The sequence below is a fragment of the Nyctereutes procyonoides genome, unplaced genomic scaffold (genome assembly GCF_905146905.1).
Source record: "Nyctereutes procyonoides isolate TBG_1078 unplaced genomic scaffold, NYPRO_anot_genome, whole genome shotgun sequence".
In the NCBI taxonomy this organism is placed as follows: Eukaryota; Metazoa; Chordata; class Mammalia; order Carnivora; family Canidae; genus Nyctereutes; species Nyctereutes procyonoides.
This window is the reverse complement of record NW_026575134.1, coordinates 22,266,267-22,285,470: the sequence shown is the minus strand read 5'-3', so window position 1 is coordinate 22,285,470 and position 19,204 is coordinate 22,266,267. Positions and strand designations below refer to the sequence as shown.

Below are 19,204 nucleotides of genomic sequence, written 5' to 3'. Positions count from 1 at the left end.
TTCAAAAGTCAAATAAATAGTATGTAGAAAAATGAAGATTTTACTTTGTCTTATCTATCTCAGTGCATTAGCCAGTTTGCTACAGTTCTCCTTGTATAACCCAGTTAAAATGTTAGTATCCTTGGATTTTCATCTGGAGAAGATGATAGCTTAAACTGGGCCACAAAAATACATATATTTAATGTGGTCATTTCCTACAATGAGTTGTAAAATGCATTTAAATAAAATGGAATACTCCTTTCTAGATATAGGTATATAAAGAATATAATTCCTTGGTGATAAAACATGGTATGTCAGGAATTTTTGGAAAATGTCCCATATTAATCTCTTTAAATTATGGGTTCATAGAGATTATTCAAGTTTTTACATTTGAAAAGTAGCACATGGCCCTTGACTAACTCATCCTTATGTTACACAGAAGAAAACTGAACTTTAAACTTCCAGTTTTGTTTCTGAAATATTTAGCTTTAATTCATTTGTATAGATTTATAAGATAATCGTAATGTATCACCCCAAATCCAGTTGGGCTAAATGATATTAAAATACTTGGCTCCCCAATTTATGTGGCCTGCACAGAATAACTGCATTCCAGGTGCTTGTCACAGTATAATCCTGAATTAGCCTCAGGTCACATTTTTCTAAAGCTTGCTCAGAATAATTGTCCTGGAGGTTTGATTGAAGAATGTCATTCTGTTCATTCTTCTTGATTCTCTTAAGGGTACTCTAGAACTGAAGTAAAGCATCAGAAAGCCATTTACCTGGAGACTGTTATCTTGCCTGCCCTACCACCATCCCATTATATTTAACTCAGCATCTTGTGTTTGCTTTTGTTTAAGAAACTTCTGCTGAGGAGGCATATTATAATCTTGGTAGGTTATAGATGAAATTTGATGACAGATTTAAAGCAGACTGGCATTAGGTCTGCTTGCTTTTTTTTTTTTATTTTAAATTTTATTTTAGAGTATGTGTGAGAGAGAGAGAAAGAGAGAGAGTAGGGGGAGGAGCAAAATGGAGGGTGGGGGAGGGGAAAGAATCTCCAGCCGACTCTACACCCTGAGCACAGAGCCTGACACAGGGCTCGATCTCACAGCCCTGAGATCATGACCTGAGCTGAACTGACAGTCAGATGCTTAACCAACTGAGCCACATAGGCACCCCTAAATCTGCCTTTTAATATAGTAGTAAGGACTGAAAAGTGGGTACATTAAAATAGGGTTTTATCTTAAATGAATAATTGAAATATGAAAAATTAAGAGAATCATTCTCTTCTGTGTCATTGAAGCTTTCCTCACTCAAATATAGTGTGATCTTTAAGGGAAATAAAACCAGCTTGTTATTTTAGAATGAGCATATTTGGACTTAGAAAAATCCCCCATCTTGTTCATTATATGAGAACATGTTCCTAATTTATTTTGGTGCATATTTAAAAATCTGTTTGAGAAGAAAGCTGTTACAAATCACATATGAATGAGGCCATCTGCTGAGGATGCATATAATAATCTTGGTAAGTTATGATGAAATTTGATGACAGGTTTAAAAACAAAGACAACCTATATATATATATTTTATTCTAGTGATTCTCTCAAAATTATTGTGAAGTTCTTATATTTTTTCTCATTCATCTTTCTTAAATATAGTCATAATCTCAAATATGATATTGATTAATCTTATCAAAACAACATACTCTGAATTAAAATGTGTTAGTAACCATGATATAAAAATGTACATGAGAAATAAGGCACTGACTAAGCATTTATTTGATACTGTTTCTTTCTTAAAGGTATCAAAAAATGAACACTCTTTTCTAACTTTAATAGTCTTTATTCAGATATATAAAGATGTAAAAAGTATACATGAGGATAGACAACAGTATTATTGTCCCTAATTTTTAAGCACATTGTTGAATGCAGACATTTTTAAATGACCATACTGGACATACCACAAGATATATTTAGTGGCTAGAAAATATCAATTTTCTTCTGTTATCATTCTTACAATGAAGGACATTTTAATTTTTTTCCTATTCTGTAGATAATATTTTCAGCTCTTAGTAATATGTGCAGCTTTGGATTCATGTTGGTTTATTGCCACATGCACTGACAACTTTAATCAAATATTAACTGAAAATATTTTATGAGTTTGTGATAGACACTACAGAAAGCAAGCACAAAAAGACACAGCCCGCCCTGTTCAATATATCCCCTTGTCCTGCTATCATCATTCATGATACCGAAATATCAGTTGGACTCCCAGTTTGGCTAAAAAGGATTAAAATACATAGCTCCCCAACTAAGATGGGCTGTGCAGTGTGACTGCACTTCAGCTGTTGCTAATCTTGAATTAGCCTCAGATCAGATAAAGGTTTTCTAAAAAGGTTGGCCAAAATAAAGGTCACGGAGGTTTGCTTGCAGAATGTCCATTCTATTCATTCTTCTTGATTCTCTTAAATGTACCCAAGGACTGAAACAGCACCAGAAAGCCATCTACCTGAACACCATTATCTTGCCCGCCCTACCACCATGCCATTGTAATTGCTTTTCATGAACTGAACTTTGACACTCTCTCTCTTGTCAGCTTTTATTGAGGACATCTGAGGAGATGCGGTTATATATTGGGTCATTTGTGGCTCTCTGAGGATCCATTCTAGGCTCAAGCTAACATTAGTTTGACCAAAGAGTTTTAGTCCGTTAAAACTCCAGGTTTAAGAACGATTGGGTGTGAATAATAAATTATTGTAATAATTGCTCAACTTTATCAGTAGAAAGTATTTTCAGCTTCATATTTGATTTTATACAACGTTCTCAGAATATTTCCATTTGACACACCTTGTCTACTCCAGGATATTCTTTTAATAAAAATATAATAAATGTTATTATTTAAAATAACACCTTTTCCAATAATTAGGATCCCTGATTGGTCTTAAAAGTATTAAGAAGCATGCATAGATCTCACCCCAGGCTTTTCCTAGGGACGAAGGGCCTGAAGTGTTATATCTAGATAGGAGAATAAAATAAGCTAAGTGTGGCTAAGTGAGCAGGAACCTTGGTTAACAGGCTGAAAGAACCAAAACCAAACCAAACCAGGAAAAACAATAAAGCAAGCAGGTTTAAGGTAATATGAATGTAGGAGGATGGGTCCTAGTCACGTGCTGAATGATGTGCTTTTGTTTTCAAGGTCACTGCAATAATGACAGTGTTTCTGGAGTTAACGCTCAAGAGCTCCTACCTAAGCTCTTGGCCACAACGATGATTTTATTTTCGTTTCTTGTTTATTGCACACCTAATCTCATGACTTCTGTAACACACACCCCATATTTGAAATTGACATTACTATCAGAGAATTAAAGTTTATTTTGTAATAATTCAAGATAAGACTTGTTAATAAGAGATAGTGATTAAATGAGTAAAATAAATAGAATTCCTTAGAATCTTAATATTTGAAAAGGGCAACATAAAATTAAGTATTCCTCAGAAAGAAAAGGAAATTTTCACACTAGAAAACCAACCTTTGATGTGGCCTGATGTAATGTTACCATTTTGATCAATTTCTTCACAAAACTAAATTTTTTATATTTGTTATAGCCATAATTAATATATCACAATTATAGATATTGAGAGATCATTAAAACAACACAACAGTTTTTTCATATATCTAAATCCTGAGAATACCAGATGGAATTGAAATTGGCTTACTCTCAAGGTGTCAGTTTTTCTTATTTTATTTTATATTAACTGCCAAAATATATTCACGTTTGAAAGTAGTCTATTTAGGATCAAAACATCCTTCAGTTGTTTTTCCAATGAGTCCCGTGAGATTACCTTGACTTTAAATGCAAACCTAAAAGAACACATCACCCAAAAGCATTTGGAAAATGATTCCTCTGAAATAAGGATTGATTGTATCTTTAGAATACTGCTTCCTCCATTTTGCTTTTTGCCCAAGACCTTATTCACACCTACAATGTGATGCTCCCTTTCATTAACTTTAGTTGTTTTAGATGATTATAAAATATATACATATGTAAATATATTTACTTAAAAATTTTGGCAAAGTGCACTAAAATATAATTTTTCCTTAGACCTGTAGTATTTATTGTAAGGTCTTATTATGTACTATTTAGCAAAATGTTAACATATGTAACATATTCCTTTTCTCAAATTCCTAATTTCTAGGAAATCAAAGAGAATCAAGTAAAATGTGTAGTAATAATTTGAATAAGCTAATCATGACCTGGAATATTGCTATTATGAAATATACTTAATCAGTACAGTGAGAAGGAATACATAGAGATATCTTTTTAAAAAAAATCCTATGCTATTGTTGATTGTTATAGAAAGGTAGTTTTAAAAATTAGGTCAAATGCTAATTACATTAGAGAGAGGGAAAGAGAGTGGGAATAAACCAACAAATCAAAGAGTAGTTTTAACATTGCCTTCAAAGTTGATTGTATAAAATGAGTATCTAAAACATGATAAACAAATAATATTTTCTTTAAAAAGTCAGGAGATTCCCTGAGCCTGATATGAACAAAGAATAATTGTGAATAATGTCATTTAGAGTCATGTTTTAAAAATAACAGTAAAAGTAATACAAAAACACCTTAAGTGTATAGACTGCTGTACAAATTATCAAATAACTTTTACTTCACTTTTTTCCACAGTGAATCAAGAAATAAGGTAGAGTAGGTGATTATGATTATCCTAACTTTACAAGAAGAAAATTAAAATACAGATGGATTAGATTTTAAAAGCCTCCTAAGGATACTGAGTGGCTCAGTGGTTGAGCATCTGCCTTGGACTCAGGGTGTGATCCTGCAGTCCTGGGATCGAGTCCCACACAGGGCTCCCTGCATGGAGCATGCTTCTCCCTCTGCCTGTGTCTCTGCCTCTCTCTGTGTGGGTCATGAATAAATAGATAAAATCTTAAAAAGAAAAGAAAAGCCTCCTAAATAATAAAATTTCACCTTGAATTTTACTATTTCATTAATAATTCTTATTTAGCATCTGCTATGTGTGACTGTATATGGCATTGGAAAGGCATAGAGTGTAATTGTGGATCCTTGTAACATGTAGCCAGTAAGTATTGAAAAATTCTATTTTAAATGCATGGATTGTATCAGAATATCAGTGATATTAAAACATGAGCAAAATGTGTGTCCTAATTTATGAGAAGCTATATATTGGGTAGTATACCTTTTATAAACACATGTCTCAATACTAAATAGCCAGTCCACTTTAATAATTATATACATATGCAATATTTATATAACTATACAATATCATCACAATGTGTATTTATATTTATATATTCTTTTTAGTGTCTGCAACGAATGAACTTTATTTTCTGTAATCCTCTATCTTCATGTATCTTCTGTCCCTCAGAAAACAAATAACCAATAGCTTTCCAAAAATGTAATGCCAGACACAGAAATTACCTTATAACATTAAAAATACAAAAAGCCTCGGGCATCTGGGTGGCTCAGTGGTTGAGCGTCTGCCTTTGGCTCTGGTTGTGATCCTGAGGTCCCCGGATTGAGTCCTGTATGGGGCTCCCCACAGGAAGCCTGCCTCTCCCTCTGCCTTTGTCTCTGCCTCTCTCAGTGTCTCTCATGAATACATAAATAAAACCTTAAAAAAATACAAAAAGCCTGTAATATATCTTCCAGAATGGCCAGTGGCATTATGCTGCACAGCATTGGACAGATTGAGGCCCAGGGGGTGGCCCCTGTGCAGCCACCCTGCCAGGACCCGCCCACCTCCCCCCAGGGTTCTTCTGATAGGTAGCTGTGTCCCAAGTCAGATTCAGCTGCCCCGAATATACAGGAAGTGTAATATGTCCCAGTTAAACTAAATATCCAATTTATATTTTTGCTTTCCCTTAAAAAACTCAAGGAAGCTTTAATACCTTATGTTTGAAGTATTTCTTTAGCCTGGTTCACAAAGTAAAGGGAATATTCTGGGACACATACAGGATGGGTATAAGATAATTTATGGAAGTGTGAGACAGCAGAGTCCCAATTATTGAGCGTTTGCTATGTTACAGTCATTACTCCCTTTCTGTACACATTTCCTTTCTGGTTATATTAAATTCACTGTTAAACTTACCCTTCGCTTGAGCGTCTGGCTAGACTACTTCACCGTCCAGCCCAGTTGTCCCTTCCTCAGGAAGCCCTTATTGGACCCTCTCTAAAAGTTGCCTCTTCACTGTGTTTCTAGAGCACTTTCTGCTGCCTTTTAGTATAAGGATACTCAGACTATGTTTTCTTTCTTTCTTCTAGACTTTGGGCTCGCTGTAATAAGCAATGATGTGTCTCATCTCTTTTTTAATAGAGGGCACCCAATACAATACTCCTGAGAATATTGGGAAGAAAAATTAATTGAATGAAGGGTTTGAGTGTGATGTCTCAGTAGCTTCTTCAGAAATGCAAATTTTTACGGTACTTTCAATGGCTGCATCAGTATCCAAGCATGTAGAAGGGTCTCATTGTTGATTTACATCCTAACCAATTTTTCCATTTTAAAAAATACGAAAGAAGAAAGGGAAGAAATATTGAGCCTCATTCTGTAGTAACTAGTTCACATTGTCTAACCATTTAATGCTCTCTCTATATGGAAAAAATTATACCCACAAAGAAATATCTACTTCAAAATCTGATGTCTTTCAAAGCAATATTCTAACACAGAACTTGAATTTCATTCTAAGGTTTCACTTCATTTATGTTTTTAAGTACTTATTTATATTCATCACATAAAGATGAAGCAATGTAATAAACATAACTCCATGTTTTTACGTATAATTATGTATTTAATCACAGGTAAAATAATTGTTTATAGTCAGTTATGCAGGACCCTTGAGAAAAATCTAAACAAGTTTTTGCAAAGATGAGTCGGACAAAGCAAATGATTAAGAAGGAAATCTATAAATAGAGTACAATTGGTTCAATTGTAAAAAGAGACTTGTCTGCCAATCTTTTAGAAATGTGTTATTTAACCTCAGTGCGGTATTCGGCAGTATTGCCTTTCATTTCCTTGAAATTCTCATCTTTTTCACTTGAATTTACTAAAAACTGCTGGTTTTCCTCCCACTTTCTTGAATGATCCTGTTTGCTTTTCTGGTTTCCCTTCTTGTTTTGGTGGAGCTATTTTCCAAGAATCTTGTCCCTGTTATCTTCTTTTGCATGTCATGTCTAGGAAATCCCACCTCTAATTCTGACTTAAGTACCATTTCTCTTCTTTGAAATCTAAGTCTATGAGCTGTGGCCTCATCTGAGATCTGCCACTTACTGCTAGCTTTAGCTAATGATCATGATGTGACTCATCTTCTGTTCTTCAGTGTGCTCCTCTGTACAGTGAACCTGTTTGTAGAAATTCTCTCCTGATTATCATGAGGAGTAAATGAGACAAGTATATTCACTGGCTCCCAGAACCTGTCCCTCCTTTATTTTTAAATCTTTAAATTCCTTGTAAGTTAGGACAGTCTTTTCTGGGCAATGTCAATTCCCTCCTTCCATTTCTTCTCTAGCCGCCCTAGTCATCTCTGCAAGCTTGTAACCTCTGCAGTGTACTGTCATTGCTTCAGGGTAAGCTTGTCCTCTTCAGATGCAAGTAGCCTCGGGAGGAAGTTATATGCTAAATGGAAATCAGCTATCTGTTAAAAATGAGAATTCTCTTTGATAGTTCTATTTTTCAGCCAGGCACACTGTACACACCTAAAGGCTCAGAAAGCTGTGGGTTTTTTTGTTTTGGTTTGGTTTGGTTGTTTTGTTTTAGGATACATTTCTTTATCTGATTCTTTCTGAGATGACAGATTCACTGTCATACCATTTTCCTTTTTTTAAAAAATATTTTATTTATTTAATCATGAGAGACACACACACACACAGAGAGGCAGAGACACAGGCAGAGGGAGAAGCAGGCTCCACACAGGGAGCCCAACGTGGGACTCGATCCCAGGACCCCAGGATCATGCCCTGGGCCGAAAGCAGGCGCTACACCACTGAGCCACCCGGGTGACTTAGACACCATTTTCTGACTTAATAATCATTTGCCTCGGCCAAGCATGTCAGACAGTGAAGATCCAGCTGCTTCCCCGGGTCGCAGAGCTGCATGTCCTGTGCTCAGAGGCCTTCAGGACACCACAGGTTCCTGGAGATAGCACTCCCACAGCCATCCGGACAGCAATATGGGCAGGTGCGAAAACTAAGCCTTCCATGTGTTTCTGACAAGACCTCTCCTTTTCTCTCTTCCTCTCCCCTCACTCCTGATCCATCCTTGGTGTCATATTCTTACTGTCTAGGAAGCACTGAGCAGATCTGAAGGGAGGGAGAGCATGATAACAAGGGTCGACTGGGGTGTCCTGGGCTCCTTGAAGTGACTAGTATACATAGGACTGCCCTAAGTTCTGGGATCATCTCCAGGGGTCGTTCAAGTTGATGGTAGTTGGAAGGCTGTTGGGTTCTGGTTATTAGGATCCATCAGTCAGTATCTCTTGTTCTTTAGCCAGAAATCAATTGAACTTATGCCCTTTATTCAAAATCCGGTTTATGTGGGCTACCATTTACTGTCTATTAGACTGGAGTGTAGTCCTAAAATTACTAGTTTTTTCATTGAATGAATGAATAGGGTAATGGTAATTTTTTGCTGCCTAATGTTTATTAATATCTCTGCCAATTGGGCTTCCTATATTATCCAGTCTCCCAGTGTCAGCTCCTCTTCACTACATCCCATCCTTACTGGCTCAAAAACCAGAGACAACAACACATGTGCAAGTTGAACCTACTTGAAATATCTATTCTTCCCTGGATTCTGTGAGAAACTAATGAGTCTTCAGACTTTCGAGGGCTACACCTACCTATTTGCTGACAGCAATATAATATAGAGCTGGAGATTGAGCTCTGAATGTCTTGAATGTATAATATATATTATTGGCATATTGTCGAGTACCAGATAGTGAAGGAAATGAATAATATTTTATTTATGGAATTAAATAAACTACTTTAACTACTTCAGTCCTCCCTGTTCTCTTGCAGCAGACATTCTGATTTATGTTTGCATTATTATACTTAGAATATTTACCCAATAGTGGGGTCATTAAATAAAATATGTAAACAATAAACAATAAAAACTGCATCAACAATAAAAATTGCATTCCTAAAAAAAATCTTTCAGGGCATGGGACACCTGGGTGGCTCAGCGATTTAGTGCCAGGGCATGGCTCCCTGCATGGAGCCTGCTTCTCCTTCTGCCTGTGCCTCTGCCTCTCTCTGTGTCTCTCATGAATAAATAAATAAAATCTTTAAAAAAATATTTCAGGGCATCCAAATATTCAAGATAATGTTTGATGATAGTTGCATATTGTTCAAAAATTTTTCATGAATAGGTAGCCTATAAAAAAGAAACATGTATATTTATGTATGTATCTATATATTTTTAAATGCAGATGGGGTTCAGGTTCAGTATATGAGACTTAGGTCCTGAGGTCTATGATGGGCTGCCAGAAAAAGAACGGCTTGAAGAAATGACCAGCTTTAAAACAGATGCCTGTGGTCATACCCTAACTGAGAAACCAAGTCCTTCTTGAATGTGTATTTAAATTTGAATTTTTTCCTATCCCTACTAGTTTCAGCCTAGACTCTATAATAGATCATTATCTTCCTTGTATGGCCATATATAAATCACATATGAATATATAATTAATGTAAAGATAGTCCTTACTTCTCTTGAATTCCATTTAAGTGTACTTTCTTTGCCATATAACTTAAGATCTAAGATAGACTATTAAAATTACTTTCCACACATACCAGCATTAATAGATAAAAGTGTAAAACATCATGACCTCTTGATAACAAGTTGACTCACCCTGACTCTCTCACTTAGGCTTTAATTAAAGAAACAGAACTAGTAGGAAGCGTAGAATCTATATAATAAGGGACTTGTTTTAAGGATTCGACCTTATGCAATTGTGGGAGCTGGGTAAGTGACTGCTGATGGCTTACTAGAGCTTGGAGAGTAGAAGGCAGGCAGAGGAAGGGAAGATGAATTTAAAATAGAGAGCAGGGATAAAGCTAGAACACATGAGGACAGACCAGAACCTCTGTGTTCTCATTATCTCCATCCTAAATGCTAAGGAAGAAGCTGAAGAAATCCAGAGGAAACAGAGCTGCAGGCCTGCCTGCTGTCCCAAGCTAAGCAGTAAGCGACATGTGTGAGCTACAGTGGTACCTGGTGACCCTTGTCCAGCTGTCTGAGCATGCAAAAAGCACTGTAGCTGCTGCTTTGCTTTTGCCCTCCTTATCTTGCACAAAATGTCTCTGGTGCCGCATGATAATGGAAAACATTTAGGGAAGGGGATTTTTGGAAATATAGTTCATCTTGGACAACTTTATACCTTGCAGAATCAACAACTGATTCTTCCCTGCAAAAAAAGTTTCCAGTACTGCACCGTGCCCTGCTGCATTGTAGAAGGGCTTACCACCTGCCCAGTTTTTCCAACCACCTTGCATCCATTCTCCATCATCTAATCAGTCTGGTGCAACCACCACCTTCTTACATTCCACGCTCCCTAGTCTGTGAAAACCTCTGTCTTAATATATCCACAGTGATGCTAAAATTTAAAAGTTGGGACTACTTTTTATTTATCCTATAAAATGTTCTACAGATTTTACTCAGTGTGCTTTAGATAATCTATCTTCCAAATGCAATAGCTTTGTAATCTTAAAATTCCTCTGTGATGAAGTGTTTAAAATCTTCAAAATTAATTATAATTCAATTACTCATTGCCTGTAGTGCTGACTAGTGATAACGTTAGGCTGAAAAGGTATTTTTTGCTCTGATGTAATAATTAACATATACAAAATAGATACACACTGCTTGTAATAGGGATATAAGAAACAAGTCTGTAAGAGCAGAAGTATGAGAACTGATTATTAAAAAAATGAACTTACTATCCATATTTTTAAAATTGTTGATTATTTTTATATTAGACTCATATAAATAACTCCGCCTAGAATGTAGTACCCTAGAACAATTAATCACAAATAGAAATGCTATGAATCAAAGATAAGCCTTCTCTTTAAGCCTTCTGTTTTTGCTAGAGCTGAGTTAGCGAAAGTCAACACAATAATTAGGGATGATTACTCGTAAGTTTGCATCATTGGTTACCAGTGAGAAAACAGCTGTGTCTTTGGAGTTGTCCTTTATACACACTGGGGGGAGATCACTTACCCTAATGTCGGTGACTGAACCCACGTCAGATAGATTTGTTAATCAAAGAATAGTCTTAGTGAGCTCACTCTTCTTGCTGACCTCTATACAAAGAAAGAAGGTGGGGGATGGTTAGGAAGGAAGGAAACAAGGAAGGAAGACATTATAGGGAAATGAGCCCTAAGTAGTTCTTACATAGAAATAAATATGCATATTTGCATAAATATATGTATGTCTTTCCAAAAGGAAACTAAGCCTGTGATTTTCTTCAAGTTCTGTCAAAAATGTGTTAAAGGAATAATTAAGAGGTATTTTAATTAACGCGTGTGTGTATTTATATATTACTTATTTAAGGGTATTTAAAACATCGAACACTCAGATCACTTTCCTACTTTAGAAAAATACATATGAATTATGATGAGAAAGTGACTAGAAAAATGATCCTGGTTTAGTCAAAGAAAAATGGACAGAAAAAGAATGTCAACTGAAAGTATGCAGTTCTAATCTAAATATAGTTTTAATCCCTGGCATAATATACATGACTTTACTTGGTATATTGCTATTTATGGAGATATCTGGAGATATCTGTTAATATGGTTTACATTATATAGAAACTTATACTAAGCGCTTCAAATCAGTGAAACAGAGATTTTGTGTGGCTGTGAGGGTGTGGGGTCTTAGAGAAGTAAGCATCCACATAAAAGAAGAGATGAGGAGATCCCTGGGTGGCTCAACGGTTTAGCGCCTACCTTGGGCCCAGGACGTGATCCTGGAGTCCCGGGATCGAGTCCCACATCAAGCTCCCTGCATGGAGCCTGCTCCTCCCTCTGCCTATGTCTCTGCCTGCCTCTCTCTCTCTCTCTCTCTCATGAATAAATAAATAAAATCTTAAAAAAAAAAAAGAAGAAGAAGAAGAGATGAGTAGAGACATGACCATGGATCAATTTCAACCCAGGCAGAGCAATCGCAGTACAAGTTCCTAACAGCATCCAGTATTCTGTTAGGTTTCATTATTGATTCCTACCCTTAAAGTTCAGCAGTTACATTGGAAATTAATATTTAAATAGCCCATTTGTTTTGTCTTAGTTTTCATGTGTGTATTTATGTTCTAATATATCCTGATAGAATTCTTGCATCTATATAGAAGATAAATGAGGAATAGCCCCAATCATTCATTTATACATTTTGGATACAGGTTTTTCTTGTTTCATTGATTTTAAAGGGAACAGAAATACTAAGGAAGCTATACACTCTAGTAAAAAACAGTGTAATAAGAAGAGTAGCTGATGCACATCTCATTCATTTTTAGGAGGGACAGAATAAGAATAGAAATACCACAAATACATCACTGCATGTACTTGTAAAGTGCAGCCTCATGAATGATCACAGATTTCTAATATCCTGATTTTGTAGTCTAGCAACTGCTTGTATAATCTGCAAAAAAGACTGCACCAACTGCGAGTTCAATCTTTTTCCCTTTTACAGATAACACAAGGAAATTAATTTAGAAATTTAAACAAAAAAATCTGATTTTCAGAATGTCCACTTGAATTATAGAACTCTTTGGGCCCAGGGCACCTGGGTGGCTCTGTCAGTTGAGTGTCTGCCTTCAGCTCAGGTCCTGATCCCAGGGTCCTGGGATCGAGCCACGCAGATCCCCGCATTGCATCAGCCTTCTCTTCCTTTGCCACTACCCCCACCCCACTCTTGTGCTCTATTTCACTATCTCTCTTTCTCTCTCAAATAAAATCTTTAGAGCATCTCTTAAAATATATCTATCTATCTATCTATCTATCTATCTATCTATTCATGAGAAACACAGAGAAAGAGGCAGAGACATAGGCAGAGGGAGAAGCAGGCTCCCTGTGGGGAGCCTGATATGGGACTTGATCCCAGGACCCCGAGATCGTGATCTGAGCTGAAGACAGATGCTCAACCACTGAGCCACCCAGGTGTCCCTAGAGTATCTCTTAAAAAAAAAAAAGAGTATATGGACCTTAGGTAAAGAGAACACCTTAATCTGAGACTTTGGTGAGACTAATACTAATGACAATTTGCAGTAACAACTTGCTCTCCAATTTGGGGGTCTGTCAATGTGTAAATAGTGATTTCTAAACAGATTATCAGTGTAATTATTTTTTGCTCAAAAAATAACACCTTGAGTGATAAGAAGATAAATAGACAAACAGGAACCTCTGTAAAATTTTTATTGTTGACTCAGAAACCTAATAGTAGGCTGGAAACTCCAACATATTCAAGCATCAATTCCTTTGATTGCTTGGTATTCCTTTACAGAATTTTGAGTAGGGGGCACATCATCTCTGCTTACATATTCTTACTGATGGAAACTGTGAGCTTCCAAATTAGGCTGGTTGGTCTTTTAATGAAAATTCATGCCAACATGTGGTGAAGATTTCTCAGACACAGATATGAATGCTCATGCAGGCTTCGCAAGCCATCATTTCTCTACCATTTTAAGTCTAACGGCCAACTTTGAACCTGCTGCAGGTCTTATTAGCATGCTTCCGAAATGACACTCAGAAAAATAAGTAGGCAGGCCTGAAGTTCTGAGATTTTCCTTAATGGTATTGTTGCTATAGTTACAACTGAAATGTTATATAAAGCAAATTGCTTACTGATGGGAAAATGCTGAGTAGCACAGCAGCATCCCTCTTCTGGGTTTTTATTGCCTTCATTTCCTACTTTCCTCTTAAGATTAATGGATTTGTGGAGCATTGCTTTGAACAAGCCCTGATAATTTGATGTTAAAATAAACATATCCTATTAACATGTACCAACTGACAGTTGAATACATTCTAGTATGTTGTGATCAACATGGAGTTATTTTTTATATACACTCTTTGTTTATCAGATTTTCCCTACTTGGGGATGACTTTGATGTCCCTGGTTATTAATGTTGAAGCCCAAAAAGGCAATTGGTCGTATAGAGTCTTCTGAATTTGTTTGATACATTTGATAATAACATAGGTAAAAAACTTTCATTATGTTTTACATGATTGGGGATATTTATAGAATACTGAAAATAAAACATATTTTAAAAATACAGTGAAACCAATGGAAATAGTCTGAAAGCATCCATAATGATGACCTGTATGTTAAAAAAAAAAAAACCAAAACCATAAGTATTTGTATTTTTCAGTGTGTTTTCTCGTATTTTCATAGATTGCTATTGAACTAGAAACATTATGAGTATTTAATGGTGTGGCTGTTGAGGAGCTTAAGAGGGGACATAATATTTTTTTGGACTTCGAAATGTAATACTTCTTAATGAAATCCCTGAATACAGTGATACAGAAATCCTTGGGGTTATTTTTGTTAAAGAATGCAAAAAAAATTGTGAACTACAGATTTTTACATCTTATGTGGTTGTAGAGTATTTCCTAAATTGCCCCTTGTGAAGCCAATTTTTCTAGTAATTGTTTGTATTTAATGATGATATAATGATGATAATCTATATTGTCCAAAATTAACTCTCTTGAAAATTCATTTTTACTTTTTACTCACTGTTAAAATTGGATCAGTTTTGCATTTCTCATTTCTACTTTTGAGTTTTACCCTAGCCTCTGCCTTTTCTTACCCACTATCTTAATAAAATTTAAATTCACATATTTAAAGAAATAGAAAAAATTTGGTGTTACTGTATGTTCCTCCTCTTTTTACTTCCATATTGATGTTATAACTTCCTCTGCATATTGAATTTATTGGCATTCAAATTTTGGTTCTAGGGCTGCAGAAAGAAGAGACACACATATGAGACTTCCAATTCAGCATTTCTAATTGGTGAAAAAAGTTTTTTTTGTGTGATTTCTAAAATATCAAATTCCTTAGGTTCTAAATAAATTCATCAGACAATACTGTTAAAACAGTTACATTCTTTCCATTTTCCTTGCACACGTATATCTTTCTACTGCATATTTTAACCTGTATCTTATTCCTTTTACTTGAATGTGAGATCCCTGATGGAATAAACCTTACATATATACTTGCCCAGTGGTATATGTACCCCATAGATATAAACTGAATAACTATATACAGAGTAGATACATAAGTGAATTATGCTGTCATCGTTATTTGACTATGTTAGTAAAGTGAGTTTCCAAATTAATTTTGGTGACAGTTAGTCAAAGCGTAAAGTCAAAAGAATTAGGCTTGTCTTAACAATCTTATTTCAGATGCAAATCAGGCATGCAACTGAGAGACCAAGTATAAAAATAATCAGGTTTAACCGCATATGAATGGAAACTCTAGCAAAACAGAAGTTTGATCTAGCCAGTGAGACTCTGGGGGTAAGATCCTTTTTCTTTTAGACTGACATTATTGCCTTCCCTTTCTGTGCAGACCATGGTAGCATGGGTTATCACTGCTTGTAGGTTTATCAAACATTATTTTAAACTGGGAAAATGAAGTGCTTTATGTGACACTATGGATTAAATAGATTATACCTTTTATCCCCTTACCTAAATTTCAAATACATGAAAATAATAAGTATAGTACCTTGAAATAGTCACTTTGTTTATTTTCTCAAAACATTTTCTTTTTTTTTTGTATATTTTTTACTGGAGTTCGATTTGCCAATAAAACATCTTCATTTTAACAAGAGTTGTGTACCATTGTATACTATACGTAGCAAGAGACAACTCTGTGACCATAATTTGTTTCAAAAACTCAGATCAAAGGATCACACTATTGATAAAGATTTGCAATGTAATGATATGTTTATTCCTGGTATATTAAAAACTTCCTAACTTACTTACATTAGGACGTGGCCTGACAGGAATGCTTAACACACACCTGCACTGGGTTTTTAGAATCCATGTGACAAAACAGCAATGATGCAGCTATTTGTGTCAGCTTTTGTTTTTTAAAAAAATTCAGGTTCTGAATGAAAATATCTTCAGATGTGGCTCTGCTGAGTAATGGTTTTTAAAACCACAGCACAGATAAAAATTGATTTTCTGTAGGCATAATGGAAGTGCCTCCTCCAGGGACTATCCAGCACAAGGGCTGGAACGAGCTTTACGTATTTGGCATAAGGGGTCAAATCAGTTTCTTTCCTAAGACCTTTTTTTTTTTTTTTAAGATTAGGTTTGGGCAGCCCAGGTGGCTCAGTGGTTTAGCACCTCCTTCAGCCCAGGGCCTGATCTGGAGACCCTGGATAGAATCCCACATCGGGCTCTCTGCATGGGGCCTGCTTCTCTCTCTACCTGTGTCTCTGCCTCTCTCTCTCTCTGTGTCTCTCATGAATAAATGAAATCTTAAAAATAAATAAATAAATAAATAAATATTTTATTTATTTGAGAGAGAGAGAGAGAAAAGGCATGAGTAGGGGGAGGGGAAGAGAGAGAGAGGGGGAAAACAGGCTCCCCTGCTGAGCAGGGAGCCCCAACTCTGGGCTCACTCCCTGGGCACCAGGACATGACCGCCCAGGTGCCCCTCCTAAGACTATCTAGTTCTTACTTGAAGGAGCTACAACACACTTTAGAATTGTTTAGACCTGAAATTAATAAGAAAATTAGTATTGGTTGGTCATACACACAAAAAAGCAAATGAACCCATGATGCATGCTGATGTTTTATAGAGAGCATTTTACAAAACTTAAATTATGGACTTTTGTCTTTACTCTTCAGATAAATATATAAGAATTATAATGGCTTACAGATTGCAAAACAGTCATTACTAGTCAGCAACATTTTTTTATATCTGAAAAAATTAGAAGCTGAAGAAATGAAACTTAGATCCTTAATAATATTCTAAAAGAGTAAGTGATCTTAAGTCCTGTAACTAGAGAGCTTGAAACTGAACTCAGAAAACAGTGTACCACGTGAATCCTCTTTGTATGCCCTTCCAACTGTGGGCTTTACAGAGTAGGTATTTGTTAAATTTAACAATTAAAACTTTCACATATAGCCTTTAGTCTTACATTAAAATAGTTATAAGGTAAGAAAAAGCAAACATGTCTCAGTAAGGGAGGAATCCTGCAATCTTACCAGTCTAACATAATCAGTCTCCCATGCCATCATTTGTACGTGAGAGTAGTTTTCAGAATTTAGCTTGCAAAAGAATCAACCAAGAATTAGCCAGTTTATGAACTCCTTCTCCTACCCCAGGATCCTACTAAAACAGTGCTAGGAGTACCTAGGAATTTGCATGTCTGATGACCACCTCAGTCCATTGGTACAGGTGGCCCATGGATTACACCAAGGACCAGAAGTATGAGGAGCTGTTTTAGTCAGCAATTCAAGAAACTCTGGGGGGAGATACCAAACACTTTGATCCCATGATTCCATCTTGCTCAATTGCAGAAGAAATGTGAATGAGTATTGAGAATGAAATTATCTTTCAGTCCTAAAGCAGATAGAGGATTAGGCACAAATGATTCTTGAAAACTTTTCATGTACATTGTAAAGTTCTACTCTAGTAGATAGAGCTACATTTGACCCACATCAAGAGATAGGAGATTATACGCTGAATCCTAACAGAACTTTTGGTTATTTGCAGTTAAAAGAACGACCATAGAGGATCCCTGGGTGGCTCAGTGGTTTGGCGTCTGCCTTTGGCCCAGGGCACGATCCTGGAGTCCTGGGATCGAGTCCCACATCGGGCTCCCGGCATGGAGCCTGCTTTTCCCTCCTCCTTTGTCTCTACCCCTCTCTCTCTCTCTCTCTTTCTATCATGAATAAATTTTAAAAAATCTTTAAAAAAAAAAGAACATGACCATAAAATTTAATAATTTTATGTAAATATATGAAATACCAATTTTGAAGCCACCAAGCTAAAAAATATTCCATTTGGAACAAATGCAGATTTTTCACCAAAAAAAGTGACTATTCCCCTGGCTCTGTCTCCACCCCCTGACCTCCGCTCCCAGCTCCATCTTTAATGCTTTTTTTTTTTTTTTTTTTTCTAATTCCTTGTGGTGAGGAGAGTGAATTGCCAATCTTTAGGGATTCCTCATAAGTTTAGATTCTACATAAGTCCTTTTGCAGTCTTCTTCAGAAGTCACAATTTCATTGATTTGGGAAACAGTGACCTACCTTCTGCCTATACAAAAAAAGCAACTAGAAATCACCAGATGTTAACCTTATTATGTGGACCAAAACAGATGCATTATGATATAGTTAATCCGTTCATTGCTACTTTATTTGCAGATTCAAGAATGGCTTTGTTTAAATTGCCAAACCCAGAGAGCACTATCAGGACAGCTTGGCGATATGGGCAAGATGCCACTTACACCCTCAGGACCAAAAGCCACTCCTATGCCTGTCCCTCCAGAACAACCATCTCCCAAAACAGCAATGCCTATCCAAGTAAAAATGAAAAAGAAGGAACAAGAAGTCAAAATGGAAGCTGAGCAGATCATTCCAGAAAAAGTGCAAGAAATACTGTCAGTTGAAAAGATTGTCCCAAAGGCAACCACAGATCAGAAACAAGAGGGTAAACTAGAGAAAGACAAAACTTCAGCCCCTCAAGAAAAACAGCCACCCCCTGAAGACAAAAAGCCACTCCCAGAAGAAAAAAAACCACCTCTTGAAGAAAAAAAGCCAGCCTCTGAAGACAAAAAGTTACCCCCAGCAACAAAACCATCAGCTCCAGAGAAGGAACAGAAACAAGACTTAGTTAAAACTCAAGTACCAACTGCTGAAGAAAAGCCTGCGGGCAGAGTGGCTCCACAGGTGGTAGAGGAGGAGCAACCCCAGACCCAGACCGAGATGGAAGATAAACTCCCTGGTTCACCCCCAAGTTCGCCCAAGGAAGATGATGAGGTGACTCAAAAAGTGAAAGAACAGCCCCAGGCAGCACGCACCACGAAGCCACATCAGGTGGAACATGGGAGAGAAAAAACAGTAAGTCACGGTTTCCTTCTCTTTGCACAGTCTTAAGTATATGAAATTGGCTAATTTTTAGCTAAGGACACAGGGTGCTTCATGGTGATTATGTAAGGGAAAGCCTTCGATTAAAGGCACTTTCAGACAAATGTGACG

General features: G+C 36.4%; 1 protein-coding gene across 1 annotated transcript in view; it reads left to right on the top strand.

The window, feature by feature from the left end:
- PCLO (piccolo presynaptic cytomatrix protein) overlaps positions 1-19,204 on the top strand; it is a 390,843-nt gene that overhangs the window by 161,944 nt on the left and 209,695 nt on the right. Inside the window, 1 exon segment of the mRNA XM_055301126.1 lies at positions 18,371-19,066. Within this exon segment, the coding sequence (XP_055157101.1) occupies positions 18,371-19,066 (696 nt within the window).